A 22,488-nucleotide genomic window follows, 5' to 3' on the forward strand; every position below is an offset into this window, starting at 1 on the left:
GAAAGTACCTGCGGGCGCCTTCTGATTGAACCGGTGCTCTTGTTGTTCTCGACTTCGACTGAGGTTTTTCTCCACATACTCTTGGATTTGCCGGTACTGTGCCCTCCTCCGGCTTTCCCACTCTACCGTTGAAGGGAGCGCTTCTGGGGCCTCCAACCCCATCTCCAGATCCACCGGCAGGCGGCCAGGCCGAGCCCTCATCAGATACGCGGGGGTGCACTTCGTCGAGCTGGACGGGATATTGTTGTACATGTCGACCAAGTCGGGCAACTTTTCCGGCCACATGTTCCGTTCTTCCAGCGGTAGCGTCTTGAGGAGCCCCAGGACCAAGTGGTTCATTTTCTCGCACATGCCGTTGGTTTGGGCGTGGTATGGAGTGGTCCGGATCTTCTTGCAGCCGTACAACTGGCAGAATTCATGAAATACTTCTGCTTCAAAAGCCGGGCCTTGGTCAGTCAGCACCTTCTCGGGGTACCCATGGGGTCGGCAAAAATAAGCCTGGAATGCTCGAGCAGCGGTTCGACCAGTCAGGTCCTTAACGGGGACTACCACCATAAATCTTGAGTAGTGGTCTACCATGGTCAATGCGTAGGTGTACCCACTTCGGCTAGGGGCGAGCTTGACATGGTCTAGGGCGACCAGCTCCAGCGGCTGATGGGTGACTATGGGATGCAACGGTGCCTTCTGGCTAGTTTCGTCCTTTCTTCTCAGCGTACAAGGACCACACTCTCGGCACCAGGCTTCCACCGATTCACGCATCCCACTCCAATAGAACCGCTCCCTCAACAGCATCTCCAGCTTCTTCCACCCGAAGTGGCCAGCACCATCATGGTATGCCTGCAGGACAGTAGCGACATCAGCTTGAGGAACAATTACCTGGCATATTTTCTCATGGGTCTTCGGGTTGATCAGCTCACGGCACAGCCTCCCTTGGTGTAGGTAAAGCCGTTTCCGTTCTTTCCACAGGCGTTGGGCTTCGGCTGGAGCGGCAGGGTCTATTCCCATAGCGCCTTGTTCCACCAGAGTCTTGACCAGGCGGACAGCCGGCGCTTGGTCCTGAGCTTCCTGCCACTCTTGACTGGGCCGCGGGTCCAGATCCACCCTTTGCTGGCATACTTGTACCCTCTCAGTAGGCAGCTGGTGAAACGCAGGCAACTCGATCTCCTCGAGGTCGTCATCCTCGCCCCCCTCTTCTGACAAATGGGGCATCCGGGAGAGTGCATCAGCATTTATGTTGACACGACCAGCTCGATACTTTATGGTGAAATCATAGTTGGCTAGCCGGGCTACCCACCGCTGCTCCAGCGCGCCCAACTTGGCCGTGTTCAGGTGAGTCAGCGGATTGTTGTCCGTAAACGCGGTGAATTTGGCTGCCGCCAAGTAGTGGCGGAACCGCTCCGTGATAGCCCACGCCAATAGCTCAAGCTTGAAGGAGCTATAGTTCTCAGGGTTCCTTTCGGTCGGCCGGAGTTTTCGGCTGGCGTAGGCAATCACCTTCTCCTTCCCATCCTGGACCTGGGATAGGACCGCTCCTAGCCCCACGTTACTGGCATCCGTGTGGAGGATGAACGGGCGCCCATAATCAGGGTACGCCAGGACCTCTTCTCCGGTCAAGGCCGCTTTCAACTGGCAAAAGGACTCCTCATGCTTGTCCTCCCACGACAGTGGGGCCCCAATGGGTCTACCCCCTTTGGTCTGTCCCACGAGGAGATCTTGCATGGGGGCAGCCATCTTCGTGTACCCCTTTATAAAGCGCCGATAGTACCCCACCAGACCCAAAAACTGCCTTACTTCCCTCACGGTAGTTGGTCTCGGCCAGCTCTGGATGGCAGTGATCTTCTCAGGGTCGGGGGCGACACCATCCGCACTCACCACATGCCCTAGATACTGCACCCTGGGTTTCAGCAGGTGGAATTTTGAGGGTTTCAACTTCATCCCGTACTTGGCAAGGGACGCGAACACCTCGGCCAGGTGCTCCAGATGGGCTTCATACGTCTGGGAATAAACAATCACATCATCCAAATACAGCAGGACGGTCTCGAAGTTTAAATGTCCCAGACAGCACTCCATCAACCGTTGGAAGGTCCCGGGGGCATTGCACAGCCCAAACGGCATGCTATTGAATTCGCAGAGCCCCATCGGGGTGGTGAAGGCGGTCTTCTCCCGGTCCTCTGGGGCCACGGCCACTTGCCAGTATCCGCTGGTGAGGTCAAGGGTCGAGAAGTAGTTTGCAGTTCTCAGTGCGGCCAAAGACTCTTCAATACGAGGTAATGGATAGGCATCTTTATGGGTTATCTGGTTGATCTTCCGGTAGTCCACACACATCCGCATGGTACCATCCTTCTTCTTAACCAGTACCAACGGAGCGGCCCAGGGACTACAGCTGTCCCGAATAACCCCAGCCTCCTTCATATTCCTCAACATATCTTTGGCACACTGGTAATGTGCAGGGGGAATAGGTCTATACCTCTCTTTGATAGGGGGATGTTCACCTGTGGGAATATGGTGTTGGACCCCCTTGATCCGCCCAAAGTCTAGGGGGTGCTTACTGAAAACCTGTTCGTACTCCTGCACCACCCTGTGTACCCCTGCCCTGTGATGTGTAGGGGTATCATCAGTGCCTACATGTAGCTGTTGGTGCCACTCCTTTGTGTCCCCTTGGGGTGGGGGAGTGTTGGTGGTAGGTGGGAGTGTGGATGGACTGGCTTCATGGATAGTGTGAGGGTCCAGGGTAAGCAGCTTGGCAATGGTGGCATACCGGGGAAGCCTGACTTCTTCCTCCCCACAGTTCAACACTCTCACAGGCACTCTCCCTTTCTTCACATCCACCACCCCTCGAGCGGCCATTACAGTGGGCCAGTGCTCGGAAGGCATGGGCTCCAACATCGCAGGGTAGTCACGCCCCTGAGGCCCTACTGCTGCCCTACACCAGATCATCATCTCACTCCTAGGGGGCACAGTCAATGGAGCAACATCCATCACTCTCACTCCACCAATCTCCCCTCCTGTTGAGCTTACATGCTGGCGGTACATCAGGGCACGGATCTCACGCTGCACAGCCCTCTGCCGGCTCCCCGCCGCTGTGGCGGCCAGCTGTTGCAATAGGGTCAACACATCAGCCATGCAGTGTTCCATCACATTGGTTCCCAGCACTATTTTCGGGTTATGATCACTGGGTTCATTCATGATCACAATCATACCCTGGTGTTGTAGTTCAGCCTGTCCCACTGTCATAGCCACTTGTTTATACCCCACCTGGGTCAATGGAAGTCCATTAGCGGCAATCAAATTTATACTATTGTCTGGAGGCGCCAGCTCGTCTGTGGCCCATTACTGCTGATACAACGTGTACGGTATGGTCGTTACCTGTGATCCAGTGTCCAAGAGAGCCATCACTGGTATGCCGTCCACAGCCACGGGGATGATAGGGCGGGCCCCGACATATCGGTCTCGCCAGTCCGGGGGGCCACGGTGTTCTACTCCTGAGGATTGGCCCGGGGCCCCAGGGGTTGCTCGTTTAACGGGCACTGTCGGTAATAATGGCCCGGCTTACGGCACTTGTAGCAGATTGGGGGTCTGCTCCGTGGGTTGTTAGCGCTTCTCCGCTGCATCCAGGGAACATCTTCGGGACTGTCAGCAAGCTGTATCTGCGCTGGAGGCTGAGATCTGGTCAGAGGTTGTAGCGCAGCAAGGATCTTGGCAAGGTCTCCGTCCATGCGACGGACCTGGGCTGCCAGTTCTTCCACTGTGCTGCTCGGGGCTGCAGGTATTAAGGAGGTTGGTTTGGCTGAGGCCGCCACAACGGGAGCTGTCTCGACGGGCCACGGGACGGGTTCCAGAACTTCAGCCGCTGGGGGCTGTAGTGCCTTGATAGCCCGCTCCTTTAACACAGCAAAGTCCACATCAGGGTGTTCCAGGGCCCACAGCCGGAGTTGTTTGCGATCCTCAGGGGATCTCATCCCCTGCGCAAATTGCTCCACTAACATCTTGTTGCTATCCGCCTCATTAATAGGATTCACCCGCTTCAGCGTGCGGAGGGCGGTCTGCAGACGTAGAGCATAGTCCCGAATGCTATCCCCAGCTCGTTGTCGGCACTGGTAGAACTGCATCCTCAGCTCAGCTTCAGTCCGGGTCTCGAAGGCAGTCTGTAGTTTCTCGAAGATGGTGGCTACAGAGAGCCGGTCCCCCTCGGCCCAGGTCTCCGCTTCCTGCTCCGCCGCACCGGTTAACTGGCCTAGCACTATCGCTGCCCGTTGCTTATCAGTCAGGGGGTACAGCTCTAGCAACGGGTTAAGCTTTTTCCGGAAGGCCTGTAGGGCATCCGGTTTCCCGTCATACCGCGGTAGCCAGGCAGCTCCAGGCGCATAGGGCAAGGAAAACGGCATGACCTGAGCAAGCGTGGGGGCCGCAGCACCTCCCGCCGGTACGGCCGGGACCTGGGCAGGCCCATTCCCATCCGCGGGTGCCGCTGCGGCTGCGACCACCGCTCCTCCAGCGGCTCCGTCGGACGCAGACATCTTGTTTCCGTCCCCCTTAGCTCTTTCCGGCCCCTCCTCTCTCGGGGCGGGGTTTTGGCCTTCGCGCCTCTACTGCTCGAGAAGACGCTCGAGCGGGAACTTTTCGCGCCAAAGATGGCGGCTTCTGAAATTTTTCTGCCGGATACCTCCGGCGGTAACAAGGCGCACCTCTACCAGACGGCAGAGCGGTAAGATCCTGTTCGTGACGCCAAGTTGTCGCGGGCGGGGAGGAGGGTGTCGGCACACCACGCTCACCCCTTCTGCTCGGATCCGGCAGCTGCTCAGTGGTGGCTCGAGCGGTGGGCCGGATCCCGGGGTTTCTCGAGCGACACTCCTCGCCCGTGAGTGAAAGGGGGGTTTTGTGGTTGGGTGTGGGGATTGTTATAGTTCGTGACGCCACCCACGGTTGTGGTGATTTCACCACTGCTGCTCTGTACGGGGCTCCCGGGGATGGTGATGCGGAGCAGCCAGGTGTTGTGTTGCCCCTCCGTGGGTAGGGGTGGTGATCCCGGGGCCCGGTGATGGAGAAGTGGGTGCGGGGCCTGATGGGCGCAGGGACGCGGGGGCAGCGCTGTGCCTTGCGGCACTGTGGTACTCACTCAGCCTGACACACGGACACAGTTTGTACGGTAAACCAAACGGCTGGTAGGACGGTCCCACAGACGGCTGCACCTGCACTCCCGGTAGGTGACGGTGATGTCCCTCTTCCTTGCACCTTTGTTTGACTTGTGGTAGCGGTGGATTCCCTCCGGTTACCCGCTCCCCGACTACAATCTGGGCCGGAGGAGCTCTACACTTTGCCCGCAGGCGCTGGCCCTGAGAAACTGGTGCGGTGGCGGTGTCTCTCTGCTTCAGGTTGGGCTGTTGCCTTCTATCGGGTCTTTGGTGTTGGGGGATCTGCGTCCCCTTCACTGACGGATTTGGCAAATCTGGCGACTCCTAGCCTTGCCGGGGTCCGAGAGGCCCCTGCCCTGGTGCTGACTGTCCTTCGGAACACTGCTCCAGACCACCGGGCACACAGCCAACGGGGTCCTTCCAGGAACTTCCAAACGGTCCCCCTCCAGACAGTCACCGCCGTTGCTGACCTTGCTGTTCTGGCCCTCCACAAAGCTGGACCCTTCAGGCTGTCCTTCTCTTCTGTCACTTCACTTGCTTTCCTCCTTTACTACTTTCACTTTCACTTTCTTAACTCCTCTACTTAGCTCCTCACTCCTGCTCCTCCCTGAGCTATCTCCTGAGCTCATCTGCCTGGTTTCTTCCTGCCTCCAGAGTTGTGAGCTCCTCGGTGGGCGGAGCCAACCGCCTGGCCCACCCCCTGGTGTGCATCATCAAACTCCTGGAGGAAGGCAACAAGGATTTTTGGTTAGCTGTGATGTGCCTACCTGGAGTGTGGGGTGTGGTGGTGTGTGATCTGTGTCCCCTGGCTTGCCCAGGGCGACACACTTACAGGCAATTGTCCTGCTTTTTACCCTCATTTTGCTTCCTTTTTCAACCCCTTACTAGGAGTAGAATCATTGCCCTGCAAAAAAATGTGCATAGAGAAATGACTTAAAATAACAGAGAATAAAAATTAAAATAAGAATTAATAATCTTGAACCAGGAGGCGGAGGTCCTAGTAGAGGAGGTGAATGTGACAGTGTAGGCAGGGAAAGTAGCCAATGCTGTGGTGGTGATTTTTTTTTTTTTTAATTTGGAAAGGCCCCAAAACATAGGAAATGGTAAATACATTATAACAATAGTTCAGTGCAGCTTGTATAGTTTTTTAGATAGCCAAAGATACAGATAAGTCCTGTGGGATCCACGCCTGGTTCATATCACGAATGTGAGCTAGCCCACGTTGACTGTGGGTAGGAGGATGCACCTTCCTGTGATGACACCCCCGCCGTGCTACCCACATGTTTCAACAGTACACTTGCCACAGGGCAGGCCAGCACCTCCAAAGTGTGAAGGGCAAGCTCAGGCTGTGTGTCCAATTTGGAGACCCAGAAGTTAAATGCAGCAGGCCAATCATTCAGTACATGAACATATACTTTTCCACCATGTTATTGAAACGCTGCCTCTTGCTAATATGGACCATATCAGATGGTAGTGATGGATGTTGTGACATGCTGAGGAAGATTTTCTACATTTTGCCCAGGCTATCTCTCCCTTCCGAGGTGATGCCAGTGCCCCAGTACTTCGTCATCCTCCTCTGCCTTGTTCTTCCACTGAGTCTCCTCTGTCAGTTGGAAACGCCCTCCGTAGTGCATCTACCAGTGTGCACTTTTATTCCTGCATTTTACACTCCCGCTCCATTGACAGAAATAAGTTTCTACGTTGTCCTTGTGGCGGGGATCCAACAGGGTGGCCGCCCAGTAATCAGCACTGGTAGGAATCCGGGCAACTCGTTGTTGCACAGGCTCCGCACATGTATTTGCTTATGTGTGCTAAGCTACCCAGAGACAAAAACAAGCTATCTTTGGTGGGACGTGTATGGTCTGTGTCTTCTCTATTAACCCCAGCTGTGCTCCAGAGATGCCCATGAGTTGCTTTGAGTGCCAACTGCTGTGAACACGCTTCCTCATCCTCCAAAACTGTCCCCTGGCTGGACAGTTGTGTCCCTGACTGCGGTTAGTACAAGTACAAAATGGATACAGCCGCACACTAAATGCCATCAATGTATAAGGGAACTCTGGTACTGCATTACTGCTATATGAAAAAATGAGATTTTTAGTTTATGAATTGGCCAATGCATGTAAGCCCGGAAACCAAACGGCAAGGTAAATCTCAATATTCCGGGTCCCTAACTAAAATGCCACTATCTAGGTTAAAAACATCCATGTCTGGGCAGCTAGACTAAAAATCTAACTTGAAATTCCACTACCTGGACTAACCTCCATGTCTGGGCAGCTAGGACTCCTGGTATAAGGATTGTGAACACAGCCTGGTTTATAGGGTGGAGTGCTCAGTCAGAAAAAAAACTCACTGCAAATAATTCAAAAGACTGACCTGCACATCCTACAAGTGTGTATAGGTGCCAGCTGAAAAAAACCTAGCAAATACAAAATGGATACAGCCGCACACTAAATGCCATCAATGTATAAGGGAACTCTGGTACTGCATTACTGCTATATGAAAAAATGAGATTTTTAGTTTATGAATTGGCCAATGCATGTAAGCCTGGAAACCAAACGGCAAGGTAAATCTCAATATTTCCGGGCTTACATGCATTGGCCAATTCATAAACTAAAAATCTCATTTTTTCATATAGCAGTAATGCAGTACCAGAGTTCCCTTATACATTGATGGCATTTAGTGTGCGGCTGTATCCATTTTGTATTTGCTAGGTTTTTTTCAGCTGGCACCTATACACACTTGTAGGATGTGCAGGTCAGTCTTTTGAAATATTTGCTGTTAGTACAAGAACCCAAGCTTTCAGCCATGTATGGACGACTGGCCTGAAAATGGTGTCAATGGTCCCTGTTCCTCCTCCTCTTCATTCTGTACCACCACTTTAACCATCATTGCCTGAAGTGTTTTTCCAAGCAGGCATAGAAGTGGGATAGTAACTCTGATGGCGTCATCAGCGCTGGTCATGTTGGGGTGGAGTATTCGAACCTTAATTTTTGGAGACATGTCCTGTGGTCTGCCGAAACTAAAACTGAACTGTTTGGCCATAGTGACCATCATTTCGTTTGGAGGAGAAAGGGAGACGCTTTGAAGCCTAACCACACCATCCCAACTGTGAAACACGGTGGTGACTGGCAGCATCATGTTGTGAGGTTGTTTTGCTGCAGGAGGGACTGGTGCACTTCACAAAATAGATGGCATCATGAGGAAAGAAGATTGTGGCAATACTGAAGCAACATCTCAAGACATCAGCCAGGAACTTAAAGATTGGTCGGAAATGGGTCTTCCAAATGGACAATGACCCGAAGCATACTGACAAACTGGTTACAAAGTGGCTTAAGAATAACAAAGTCAATGTTTTGGAGTGACCATCATAAAGCCCTGATCTCAATACTTTTAAATTTATGGGCAAAGCTGAGAAGGCAGGTGCGAGCAAGGTGACCTACAAACATGGCTCAGTTACACCAGTTCTGTCAGGTGGAATGGGCCCAAATTCCTACCAACTATTGTGAGAAGCTTGTGGAAGGATATCCAAAACATTTGACCCAAGTCATACAGTTTAAGGGCAATGGTACCAAATACTAATGAAATGTATGTAAACTTTTGGCTTTGCAGAAAGTAATAAAAATTCCTTAAAACATTCTCTCTCATTATTCTGGCATTTGGCAAATATAAATAATTTTTGTTCCTAATTGACCTAAAACGGGAAAGGTTTATTCTGATTTCCTATCAGATAGTGAGAAACACATGCCTATGTATCTTTTTAGGTAGTGTATGTAAACTTCTGGTTTCAACTGTATACACACTGCACAGTATCACTTTTCTTGTATACGGCGTGTAATTCTCACTACCTATATTATTTTGTATATATACACTGCACAGTACCACTTTTCCTGTCTTGTATAATGGATGTAATTCTAAGTCTGTATTAGGCCTCGGTCACATGAACGTATTAATCGGACGAGTGCAATGCGAGAAAATCTCGACCAATGTTAGTCAATGAGTTGGAGCAGATGGGTCATGTTTTTTTTCTCATCCAGATTCTGGATGAGAAAAACGTTACAACATGCTGCGAGTGGATGCCGAAATTGTGCAAGACTCGCCAATACAAGTCATTGGGTGTGATGAAAAAAACAGATGTCACACGGACCATCCTAGTGATGGTTGTTTATATGAATACATTACAATTTGTATCATAGAACACTGTAAATGATTCTAAATGTATAATACTTTCTGAGAAAAAAAATAGATTGCATATGGAGGCACATGGATGACAAGTGAGAAAAAATCGTCCTACTCTCCTGGATGAGAGTGAGACTGTTTTTTCATACGCTCATGTGACTCCAGCCTCATTCTGTTTCCATACACTGCACAATATGGTATCGCGTCTCCTGTCTTCTATACTTGATGTAAGGGTAGGGGCAGATGACTATAGATTTTCTCTTCTCGGAGGATCGGGATTATTATGCAAATGAGCGTGCTCTGATTCTTTTGGATGAGTGCGTTGAAATATACTGGGAGGAGAAGACCGATAATAAAATTTCACCATCTTCTTTTGTGGCAGTGTGCTGATATTAGACTGCGTTCAGATGTCATCCCAGTGCAGTCTGATGATTTCCATACACTCACTGATTTGCATGTCTGGGTGTGATCTGGATATTGGATCAAACTTGGACATGTAGTGATTTTTTTTTTTTTTTGGGACAGAAACTCTCCGACATCTCTCATATCTGCTTGGCCCCACAGACTAACATTAGTCCAAGCAAAATCCACTGTTTCGTCTGAATGCACTTGGACCAAAAGTACGCTCTCTGCCACTGCCCTAATTCTCAGTATCTGCATGAGGCTGCTGTCACACAACCATAGATTGTCATGTAAGAGAATCAGACTGATCATGCTAATGACACTCTATTCAGATTTTGATCAGAGCATCAGCTTAGTGTTATCCTCCAATCTTCTGGAACGCTCTACCCCAAGAAGTTAGGATGCATCACAACTTACTCAGCTTCAGACGCACCCTAAAAACGCATCTTTTTAGGGCGGCCTATCACACTCCCTAGCCGAACTAAATTCACATAGTCCCTCCACAACTTCTCAGAATATAACCCCGTGTCAAATTCCATGGCACACAAATGCATCTCAAGGTCCTGGCCAACTGGTCCAGGAAGCCATTATCTATCCCCCATTTCTTTGTGATGGCTGGATTGTCATTGGAAATAAGCACTTGTACCTCCCCCCCCCCCATCTCATTGTAGATTGTCTTTTTTCCCTCTAATTATTGTATTTTCTATAACCGTTACTTGCTTGTATATGAGCCTCCTGAATTGTAAAGCTCTGCGGAATATGTAGGCGCTATACAAATAAAGATTATTAATCTTATTTTCTCATGAGAAAATCAAAGTTTCTCCATCTTCTGCATCCTCTGGGTCATCATGTCATCCAAGTGCAGTCCGAAGATTTCCATGCAAAGCTGAGATATTTTTGTTGTGAATTTTTAAAAGTCACTGCATGAAAAAACACATGTGACCCTAGCCCTGTAAACATAGGAGTTAAGTGATTGATGAATTTGGTCTCATTTTGCTAAATTCTTATTTTGACCAGTATACTTTTATTCTTTAATCAATTTTTAGTTATTGGGTTAAAAAAGCCTGCAAAAATAGTAAAAACGTTTGATATTTTTACTCTTTTGAATACACCTATTACACTTACATATTGTAAATCCACGCTAAAATTAAGTCTAAAGTAGTCATTTCTCTGTTCTCTTTACATAGCATGGTATATGATGTGATAAGTTTACAATATCAGATGCACAAATAGTGTATAAGTTGGGTGCGGTGGTGGAGGACACTTGTAATAACCAAAATAATAGTTCTTACCTATTCTCCTGCACTTGTATGCAGACAAGTTAACATGTTAGACATCAAGATTATTCAGTACTTTGCAGTTTATTGTACTGTAATTGGCATTGCAGCCACTAGGTGGCGTTTTACTTTCTCTTATGGCTTCCCTGCGTTTCTGCACGATTATACACTCTTCCTATCTTAGTGTAGTTCTCCCTCTTGTGGCTGTGACTCCTAATGAACAAAATACGGCTTAAATGTCTTAACTTTCTCCTAATGAAATCCACAACTATGTTGAGATTGGGGGTTCTCCAATCTCTGTTTCCAATAAGATTCTGGCTCAATTTGGAACTACCTTTTTCAACGGTGTCTATATTGACAGTCACACATGACTTAATCTTACCAAAACTCTCCTTGTACTCCATGTTCATTTTGCTCATGGCTGATTTCATCGAATCCTCCCTTGTTCTTTCCAGATGAGTTGGTTCACTCGCAGCTACAGAATGGAGGAGCGCTGTGGTTCCCAGACCTCACAATGCCAGATTCCACTTGGATCCTTCCAGTACTTCTGGGCTCCATCAACTTGCTCCTAGTAGAGGTATACAAGACAAAACACACCTTTTTCCTATAGTTTCTCATTTTGGAGAAATGGCTACTTTTTGCACACTATTTTACTTTTTGTAGAAGATTTTGTAACCATAGAAATACAATATATTAGTAATACTCGTATACAGTACAGTAATGTTTTTGGGCAAATGTAGAAAACATGGTTTCAAATATGGAAATTTCAATGATCAATTAAAAAAATGCAAAGTGAACGAACAAAAGAGAAGCCTAAATAAAAAAAAAATGTTTGTGACCACCTTTTGGCTTCAAAACAGCCTCAAAGCATCAGTTCTTTTAGGTAGGCTTGCACACAGTTTTCGAAGGAACTCGGCAGAAAGGTTGCTCTTAACATCTTTGAGAACAAACTACAGTAGTCTTGGACAAATCTTCATGTTATCTCAGACACTTCAGTGATGCTATAGATACTTAGAAATACAGGCAGATACTTATTCATCATATAATACCTTCTAGGAATCGTTTGATTGGCTCTAAGTGCAAAAGGACAACGACTTCAAACGTACAGCCAATTTTATTATGATATGGCTTCCTTCAGAGTAAAAAAGAGTATTGACACCTGGAAGGGATGATATTGTCCCCATAGACCCCTGATTTCAGCATCATTGAGCCTGTCTGGGATTACATGAGGAGAAAGAATGATTTGTTCAGGCCAACATAGTTTTCCAAGATGTTTGACAACATTTCTGCCAAGTTCCTTCAAAAGCTTCATGCAAGTGTACCAAGAGGAATTGACACTTTGATACTGTTTTGAAGGCAAAGGGGATCCCACCAAATATTGATAACATTTACATTTCCCTTCAGTTCATTCACTTTGCATTTGGTTAATTGTTTAAAATGAACTTTTTTAAAGCATTCTTACTTACAGCATTTTTGCCACACCTGCCTAAAGTATTGTATGTCGTCTGTACTTTTTTACGTGATTAAAAATTCAAAAGGGAAAAAAAAAAAACAACTTTTCTTTTTCCCAGAAATTGCACCACTTTTGTCTGTCGGTGGTTTTTGGTACTGCACCTCATTCTCAGTCCAAGCAGTGAAGCTGAGCTGCAATTACAGGAACAAACTATGGAAACACTGATTGTAGATGAGAGCTTCAGCTTAAAGGGGTTGTCCTATACCTTTACAACTCTTTGTCAGAGTGTTTGCCTGCGCTAAAATATAAACACTTATACTCACCTCCGGTGCCGTTCCAGTGCTCTCGGCACTTGCGCTCCTGGGACTTGTGACATTGTTATGTCACCCAAGCTCTGCGCTCAAATAACACTGGGTCCACGCGCCCCACCTTCTGATGTACCAAATATTCGATTCGTCCAAAGGTGGGGTGAGTGGACCCTATGTTGACTGGGCGCAGAGGTAGGGTTACGAAACAATGTCACGAGTCCCAGGAAAGAAAGTGCTGTTACTGCTGGAACGGCATAGGCCCTGGAGGTGAGTATAAATGTTTTTATATAAATCTGAAGAAAACCCTGTGATTGTGTAGTGGACAATCCCTTCACGTTCTTCTAATTCATGCTAGCATCTTGAGAGCTGCTGCTGTGTGAGGGGTCTGTATTGTTCCCTATACTACAATCTGTACATAGAGGGACTTTATACTTAGGGAGCATTTCTCATTCCCTAGGCCTTAGCTTCCTGCCATGAAAAGTCTAAAAGTTTGTATGAACTTGGCCTAAGTCTTCGAAATAGATGACAGAGGCTTGTGAGTTTCCATTGGACATTTTCTATTTAATGTATACCTTTTTGCATTGATTTTCTGTGGTACGCGGCCATATTTCTAGCTCCAGGCTCATAGCCATTAAAAGCTATACAGATGATGCCAATTTATAATGCATGATAATAGTTTCAAAATAAGTCCCTGTGACATTTCTAAATGCTCCATTTTCTCACTTCTAAACAGATGTTTGCCTTGCGGACAGTGGAGATGTCTAGATTTCAGAAATACTTAACCAACGTTGTTCGGGGAATTTCCATTCTAATGATTCCTATCGCTGCCAGTGTTCCCTCTGTAAGTAATGCACTTTCATGCCCATGTGTTTATATTTATTAACATCTTAATGGAAGACTGTTTGTGAAGCAATGTGACATCATCACATCATTTAAGTGTTTTTTTTTCTATTTGACTTTTTATACCCTTCTAATGTGAATAGATATAGTGAACGCCCATTATGTTAAGATGTGTTTTTATTATATTTCTTCTATTAAAGAAAGTGTGTCAGTAGAAAATGACCTATTGATCAAATCACTATATGTTAAAGCCTTTGTGATCATATGAAGAAGACTGAGCCCTCACCATACCTGGCAGGTGATAGCTGTGTCTATACTGCTGGCGTTTGCTTGTAGCTCCGATTGCTGCTGTTTACCCATTAGAATGCCACTGTTAATCACCAATAGCATTATTTAAATGTATGGCTTGCCATTGCACAGATGGTCTCACGCCTTCCCTCCCATCCCGTGATGCAACCACCACGTGCCTATGGGTTACCATCAGTCATGGGCCTATGAAAGGCCTCTGTCTTTGCCATTGTGGTCTTCCTATGAACTCCAATCTGTGGAGAATGTCATATTTACTCTATACCTCAATGCAATGTAGTATATAATATAAGCAATCAATCTTCAGCTCAAATCTCATAAGGGCACTGAAAAATAAAGTAAAAGTGAAAAAAATGTAAAACAATATTCTAGAAAAAAAAAATCAAAGTGTAAATTACCCCCCCCAGCCCTCCATTTCACAAAAGTATACAAAAATAAAAATGAAGATGTGTACATAAATTTTCGGACTGCAAAATCATTTAAACTGTACATGAAACGCATAAAAGTAGAAAACAGGAAAGTGCCCAATTACAATTTTTGTTCTCTGCACGTTGACTACAATATTGTATGTATTCCAAAAAGGTATCTATAAAAACATCAGCTTGACAGCAAAAAAAACAAGCCTTCTACATCTCCATAGTCAGAAAAATAAAGTTACAGGTCACAGAAAATGGCAACACAAAATATTTTTTTTACAAAGTTGTGAATTACTGTGCAGTAGTCATTCAGGCTGTCGATACATGTTCAGTGCCACGTAGCAAAAGATTAATGATCTTTTTCTGAAGTTTTACCAAAGAAAGAATTCGTGGCTGAAAGATCTCTTCTAAGAAGAATAGATCATTTGACCATCTAGAAGATGAAAACGTAAAGGGGCCTTTACATGCTACGATATCGTTAATGTTTTATCGTCGGGGTCACGTTGTTAGTGACGCACATCCGGCTTCATTAACAATATCGCAGCGTGTGACACCAGCGACCTTAAGCGACCTCAAAAATGGTGAAAATCGTTCACCATGGAGAGGTCGTTCCAAAACCAAAAATCGGTAATGGTTGATTATCGATGTTCTTCGTCGCTCCTGCGGCATCACACATTGCTGTGTGTGACACCGCAGGAGCGAGGAACGTCTCCTTACAGCCGCCGGCCGCAATGCGGAAGGAAGGAGGTGGGCGGGATGTTACGTCCCGCTCATCTCCGCCCCTCCGCTTTGATTTGCCGGCCGCTTAGTGATGCTGAACGTCCCTCCACCTTGAGGGAGGGATTGTTTGGCAGTCACAGCAACGACGAAGACCAGGTAAGTGCGTGTGACGCTGCCGTAGCGATACTGTTCGCTGCGGCAGCGATCACACGAAATCGCATGCACGATGGGGGCTGGTGCTTTTGCGTACGATGTCGCTAGCAATATCGTAGCGTGTAAAGCCCGCTTAAGTCTTGAAAGACTTCTATAAGTCTATTGTATATGGCACATTGGAATCTTTCTAGCATTTTATTGTATTTTTTCTTTTCTTTTGTAGAGTATGGCACTCTATTGGGTTTCATCCAGTTCTGTGGGTCTGGTCCACAATCTACTCCTGCGTTCTCCGGCCGTTCGCCGTCTCCTACGGATTCCACAGACAAAGTCAGATTCTGACACTCCTTATAAAGATCTTCTGGCCGCATTTGTAGCAAAATACATCCAAAGGAAGTAACGTTTATGTAATGTCATCTACAGCAGTTCATTAAAATATATTCCTTTTAAAAATTGTGTAAGTTTCATCTTTTATTTTATTGCTATGTTATTTTATTAATTGATGATGCATAATACTCCACATCCAATCTGCATTTGTAACATTTTATTTTAGAATTTATAGTGTCATATAATGATCAATTAAAGGATGAATAGTTAAATAACAATGCTGCACATCACTCAATCCTATTTAGACCACGTGCACACGTTTAGTATTTGGTGAGTATTTTACTTCAGTATTTGTAAGCCAAAACAAGAGGAAAAGTATAATAGGAACACGGGCATCACTTCTGCATTTTTCCCCCACTCCTGGATTTGCCTTACGCATACTGAGGTAAAAAACTCACAAACACTCAGTGTGTACATGGCCTAAAGAGGTCGTCCAAGACTATGATATTGATAACCTTTAATTAGGATACATCATTAAATGAGTACTCCAGGGTGTTAACAAAAAAAAATATATATATATATATATTGTACTGTCCCTGCACTCATCTAATATATAAAGTTGTGTGTGTTCGCTAAACGAATCCGACTATCGCATTTACAGTCACAAAATTTTGCACAGCAACCTTATTTCACTCTGTGATCGTTGTAGACTATGTTTTGAGGGGAAAATTTAACCCCACGCTTTAGTTATTCACCAAAAAACCTGCTTACATTAAAGTCAATGGAGCTCAGAGCTACAGATCATTAATGGGAGCTCTAATAGTAATAGCTCTAGTAATATTATGTTGGTGGAGAGACGGATAGAGAGAAAGAGACATACAGACAGAGAGACAGACAGGGAAAAAGCCAGACAGAGAGAGAGGCAGACAGGGAAAGAGACAGACAGGGAAAGAGATGTAGACTGACAGAGGCTGAGAGCGTGGGAGAGAGACCGTTACTATTCCGGGCATTGCCAGGTACTACAGCTAGTACACTATAAGGCCCGTTTCACACGTCAGTGAAAAACACAGACGTTTTCCACTGGCGTGTAAAACACGCACATGTCCCTGCGTGTGCCGAAAATCACGGCACACGTGGGTTGTCTAAGTGCAATCCGGGCTCTGTTCTCCGTGGCCCGTGATTGCACTTAGAGATTCACTCACCTGTGCCCGCTCCCGCTGTCCGTGGTGCTGAATCCTCCCGTGACGCAGCATCCGGCCGGCGGTGACCCCTGCAGGAGCTGCTTCCGGGTCGGCTGTGTCGCGCTTAATGAATATGCACGACCGTAATCAGCCGGCACAGAAGGAGTAGGGAGAACGGGCTGCAGAGGACATCGCTGGACGCCGGGTGAGTTAAAATGTTTATTATTTTAAAAGCACGTTTTTTTCTGGCACGTGTTTCACGGACCACACCACTGCGTGGTCCGTGGAACATCAGTGATGCCAGAAAAAAATGGACATGTCTCCGTGCAGCAATCACGCACACGCGGGTACGCTGCACGGAGACACGTGCAGTGACAAATCACTGTCGTGTGAGCAGACCCATTCATTAGAATGAGTCTGCGTATGTCAGTGATTCTGGTACGTTTAAAAAAAAGCACAAACGTACCAGAATCACTGACGTGTGAAAGGGGCCTAAAGCTGAGATGCCTAGTACAATTCTATTATCTTTAGAACACTTTTAATTCAGTTATACAGTAGCTACTTTTCACCTCTCACCCCTCCCGTATGGAACTTTACATAGCACATCATTGTGCAGCTCCAAGCTGTGAGTATTAGTCTTATTGTAGCTTCTTTCATAGTTCAAGAACAAGGGGGTGTGACGTCCCAGAAAATCCGTGCTGTATCAGACTGTGGATGCTTTCGCAGTCTAAGAAGAGGGGGCATGACATCCCAGAAGCTACATGCTGTATCAGTCTCCAGATATGTTCTATACAGAGAGCAGGAGGCATGGCTATACCCGATCTTTTTAGACTGTGGAAGCATCAGGAGACTGATACAGCATGAAGCTCCTGGGACGTCACACCTGGTGTTCTTGAATTGCTGCACAATGATGTGTGACGTAACATCCCAAATGGGAGAGGTGAGGAGCAGCTACTGTATAACTGAATTAAAACTGTTCTTAAGATAATATAAATGTACTAGGCATCTTAGCTTTATAGTGTATAAGCGCAGGGACAGTACTATTTTTTTTTTTTTTTTTTAAAATCTCCTCGGATTGGTTGTTCGCAAGTACAGCTGCTCAGTTTCCATTCACTTTAGTGTGAACGGTCACTACACACTGTATGGAGCTGTGTGGTTGCTACACTTTAACTTAAGCATTCCTGCAGCCACAGGACCTGCTGACAGCTGATGCTGTGTCTGCAGAATATCAAACATCAATTTGTTTTAGGGTTCGCTCACATCTGCATATATGTACGCTGAGTAGAATGTGAAAAAAAAATAGTCTTGCCCTCAGTTATTCAACTGTGTTCAGCCTGAGAGAAAAATCGCAGCGTGCTGCATATGGTCACAAAAGCGACTGAGACTCGCCAATGCAAGTCAATGGGTGCAAGAAAAAATTTGGACGGTACATGGATATACGTCACTGTGTGTTGATACCACTCCATGGATAATGTAAAGACAAAGGAATCCGGCACTCCAAGAGAACAACAGAAGATTTAGTTGTAGTGGATTCCACAAAATAATGTTCCTTTCATAAACACCAGAGTTTCATCAGTCAGATTGCTGTAGTACAAGGGGAATAAAGGAAAGCAATGTATTGGTAATTTTAGTTTCCCCAGAGAATGGTGTTCTACAATCAAGATTACTATCCTTCCTTGGATACTTTAGCTATTGAAATTCATGCCGATCCAAATTCTTAGACATTTCTTCAGCAAGCTCTCTTCAGTGGTCAACAATTCATATGGAATAAGAACTAGCCTAGAATTAGTCCTTTACAGACTTAAGGCCCCTTTACACACTGAGACTTTCAGCGATCCCACCAGCGATCCCAACCTGGCCGGGATCGCTACAAAGTCTCTGGTGAGTCTCTGGTGAGCTGTCAAACAGGCAAACCTGGCCAACGACGCAACAGCGATCCGGACCTGCAGAACGACCTAGCTAGTCAAACACTGGAAACGAGTGATGTGTCACAATATCTGTCAATCACTATTCTCTGTCAGTCGGTCTCTCCCTCTCGGTCTCTATTCTCTCTCTGTCGGTCCGTCACTATCTCTGTCCCTCTCTCACAGTCTGTCGGTCATTTTCCCCTCCTCTCTCATACTCACCGATCCCCAATCCCCGGTGCGGCGCTGCACGGCATTCACACTGCTGCGGTGGCTTTTACTATTTTGAAAAAGCCGGCCGCTCATTAAACAATTTCGTATTCCCTACTTTCCCCGCCCACAGGCGCCTATGATTGGTTGCAGTGAGACACGCCCCCACGCTGAGTGACAGGTGTCTCACTGCACCCAATCACAGCAGCCGGTGGGCGGGTCTATACTGTGCAGTGAAATAAATAATTAAATAATAAAAAAAAACGGCGTGCGGTCCCCCCAATTTTAATACTAGCCAGATAAAGCCATACGGCTGAAGGCTGGTATTCTCAGGATGGGGAGCCCCATGTTATAGGGAGCCCACCAGCCTAACAATATCAGTCAGCAGCCGCCCAGAATTGCTGCATACATTATATGCGACAGTTCTGGGACTGTACCCGGCTCTTCCCGATTTGCCCTGGTGCGTTGGCAAATCGGGGTAATAAGGAGTTATTGGCAGCCCATAGCTGCCAATAAGTCCTAGATTAATCATGGCAGGCGTCTCCCCGAGATACCTTCCATGATTAATCTGTAAATTACAGTAAATAAACACACACAACTGAAAAAATCATTTATTAGAAATAAAAAACACAAACACATTCCCTCATCACCAATTTAATCAGCCCCAAAAAGCCCTCCTTGTCCGGCGTAATCCACGGACCTCCAGCGTCGCATCCAGCTCTGCTGCATGGAGGTGACAGGAGCAGCAGAAGACACCGCCGCTCCTGCCATCTCCACGCAGCTAATGAAGGCAATAGCGCGATCAGCTGAGCTGTCACTGAGGTTACCTGGATCCAGCGGTGGATGCAGCGGTGGCCGCGGGTAACCTCAGTGACAGCTCAGCTGATTGCGCTACTCACCTCAGTTGCTGCGTGGAGCTGACCGGAGCGGCGGTGAGTAGCGCGATCAGCTGAGCTGTCACTGAGGTTACCCGCGGCCACCGCTGCATCCACCGCTGGATCCAGTGACAGCGGGTAACCTCAGTGACAGCTCAGCCGATCGCGCGGCTGTCTTCATTAGCTGCGTGGAGGTGACAGGAGCGGCGGTGTCTTCTGCTGCTCCTGTCACCTTCATGCAGCTGAGCTGGAAGCGACGCTGGAGGTCCGTGGATTACGCCGGACAAGGAGGGCTTTTTGGGGCTTATTAAATTGGTGATGAGGGAATGTGTTTGTGTTTTTAATTTCTAATAAAGGATTTTTTCGGGTGTGTGTGTTTATTTACTGTAATTTACAGATTAATCATGGAAGGTTTCTCGGGGAGACGCCTGACATGATTAATCTAGGACTTGTCAGCTATGGGCTGCCAATAACTCCTTATTACCCCGATTTGCCAACGCACCAGGGCAAATCGGGAAGAGCCGGGTACTGTCGCATATAATGTATGCGGCAATTCTGGGCGGCTGCTGACTGATATTGTTAGGCTGGGGGGCTCCCCATAACGTGGAGCTCCCCATCCTGAGAATACCAGCCTTCAGCCGTATGGCTGTATCTGGCTGGTATTAAAATTGGGGGGGACCGCACACCGTTTTTTAAAATTATTTAATTATTTCACTGCACAGTATAGACCCGCCCACCGGCTGCTGTGATTGGGTGCAGTGAGACACCTGTCACTCAGCGTGGGGGCGTGTCTCACTGCAACCAATCATAGGCGCCTGTGGGCGGGGAAAGTAGGCAATACGAAATTGTTTAATGAGCGGCTGGCTTTTTCAAAAGAGGAAAAGCCGCCGCAGCAGTGTGAATGCCGTGCAGCGCCGCGCCGGGGATCGGTGAGTATGAGAGAGGAGGGGAAAATGACCGACAGACTGTGAGAGAGGGACAGAGATAGTGACGGACCGACAGAGAGAGAATAGAGACCGAGAGGGAGAGACCGACTGACAGAGAATAGTGATTGACAGATATTGTGACACATCACTCATTTCCAGTGTTTTAAGTCCCCTTTACACACTGAGACTTTGCTGCACAGCGGGAAACAAAGGACCAAAGAATGGTCCTGAACGATTTGTAGCGATCAGCAACTTCACAGCAGGGGCCAGGTCGCTGATGTGTTTCACACACTGCAATGTCGCTGGGGAGGTCGCTATTACGTCACAAAACCGGTGACGTTACAGCGATGTCGTTTGCGATGTTGCAGTGTGTAAAGCCACCTTTAGAATGTATTCAGGCTACCATACCTCTCATTTGGCTAGGATTGTAAATTAGCATCATAATTGTGAAATAAAACTGTGGGCTTCTATCGACCGTTTTCTGTCTTGTCCCCTTGTCAGTTATTCTATGGATAAAGTTTGATGTTTGCAAAATATATCTTCATATACTAAACTGTATATGGTTTTTATTAATGTTATTCATTGGCAGGCTTCTGCAACTGTGTAAACATACAGTATATAAATAAAGTGAGTAGACCCCTCACATTTTTGTCAATATTTTATCTTTCTATGTGACAACAATGAAGATATGACACTTTGATACAATGTAAAGTACTCAGTATACAGCTTGTATAAGTGTATATTTGGGGTGCCCTCTAAATAAATTGACACACCCCTAAATGAAAATAGTGTCCTGTGACTTATTAGTGTTACAAGATCTCAAGTATGAAAGGAGACCACTTGTGCTAAATTTGGTTTCATCACTCACATGAAATCTCGTACTGGTCACTGGAAGCTCAATATAGCACCTCATGGCAAAGAATTCCCTTAGGATTTGAAAAAAAAGTTTCACTACATAAAAATGTCCTAGGCTATAAGAAGATTGTCAACACCCTGAAATTGAGTTGCAGCATCGTGGCCAAGAGCATACAGTGGATTAACAAGACAGATTCCCCTCTCAACATGCCTTGCTATGATCAACCAAAGAAGTTGAGCGCACGTGCTCTGCATCATATTCAGAGGTTCCAGAGATTTTCTTTTCAAAATTGATTTATGAGTGCTGCCAGCATTGCTGCAGAGGATGAAGGGGTGGGAAGTCAGCCTGGCAGTGCTCACACTATCAAATTGGTCTACATGGCTGTTGTTCCAGAAGAAAGCTTATTCTAAAGATGATGCACAAGCAAGACTAAGGACATGGATTACTGGAATCATGTTCTGTCATCTAATGAGACCAAAAAAAACTTATTTGGTTCAGGTGGAGTCAAGCATGTGTGGCGGCAACCAGGTGAGGAGTATATAGACAAGTGTGACTTGCCTACAGCCAAGCATAGCAGTATGAGTGTCATGGCTTGGGGCTGCATGAATTCTGCCGGTTATGGGGAGCTACAGTTCATTGAGGGAACCATGAATGCCAACATTTACTGTGATATTCTGAAGAAGAGCATGATCCCATCATTTTGGAAACTGGGCCTCAAGGCAGTATACCAACATGATAACTATCCCAAACACCTCCAAGACGACCACTTCCTTGTTAAAGAAACTGAATGTAAAAGTGTTACACCTAAAGTCTATCGTGCATCTGTGGGCATCCTCAAGCGGAAGCTGGATGAGCGCAAGGTCTCTAACATCCACCTGCTCCATGATGTAATGGAGGATTGAAAGAGGATTCCAGTGGCAACTTGTGACGCTACAGTGAACTCCATGCCCAAGAGAGTTAAGGCAGGGCTTCAAAATAATGGTAGACAAACAAAATATTGACACTTTGGGCAGAATTTGTCAATTTTCA

The 22,488-nt window shown here is 46.6% G+C and overlaps 1 protein-coding gene across 2 annotated transcripts in view; it reads left to right on the plus strand.

Moving 5' to 3' along the window:
* Positions 1 to 15,633, plus strand: part of COX18 (cytochrome c oxidase assembly factor COX18) — a 68,564-nt gene extending 52,931 nt beyond the window's left edge. For both annotated transcript variants that reach the window (XM_075337159.1, XM_075337168.1), the window contains exons 5-7: positions 11,443 to 11,564; positions 13,482 to 13,589; positions 15,407 to 15,633. In XM_075337159.1, the coding sequence (XP_075193274.1) occupies positions 11,443 to 11,564; positions 13,482 to 13,589; positions 15,407 to 15,580 (404 nt within the window). In that variant the 3' untranslated portion in view covers positions 15,581 to 15,633. The remainder of the gene's footprint in view (positions 1 to 11,442; positions 11,565 to 13,481; positions 13,590 to 15,406) is intronic.
* Positions 15,634 to 22,488: the final 6,855 nt, after the last annotated feature.

This window comes from Anomaloglossus baeobatrachus, chromosome 1, assembly GCF_048569485.1.
Source record: "Anomaloglossus baeobatrachus isolate aAnoBae1 chromosome 1, aAnoBae1.hap1, whole genome shotgun sequence".
Taxonomy (NCBI): domain Eukaryota; kingdom Metazoa; phylum Chordata; class Amphibia; order Anura; family Aromobatidae; genus Anomaloglossus; species Anomaloglossus baeobatrachus.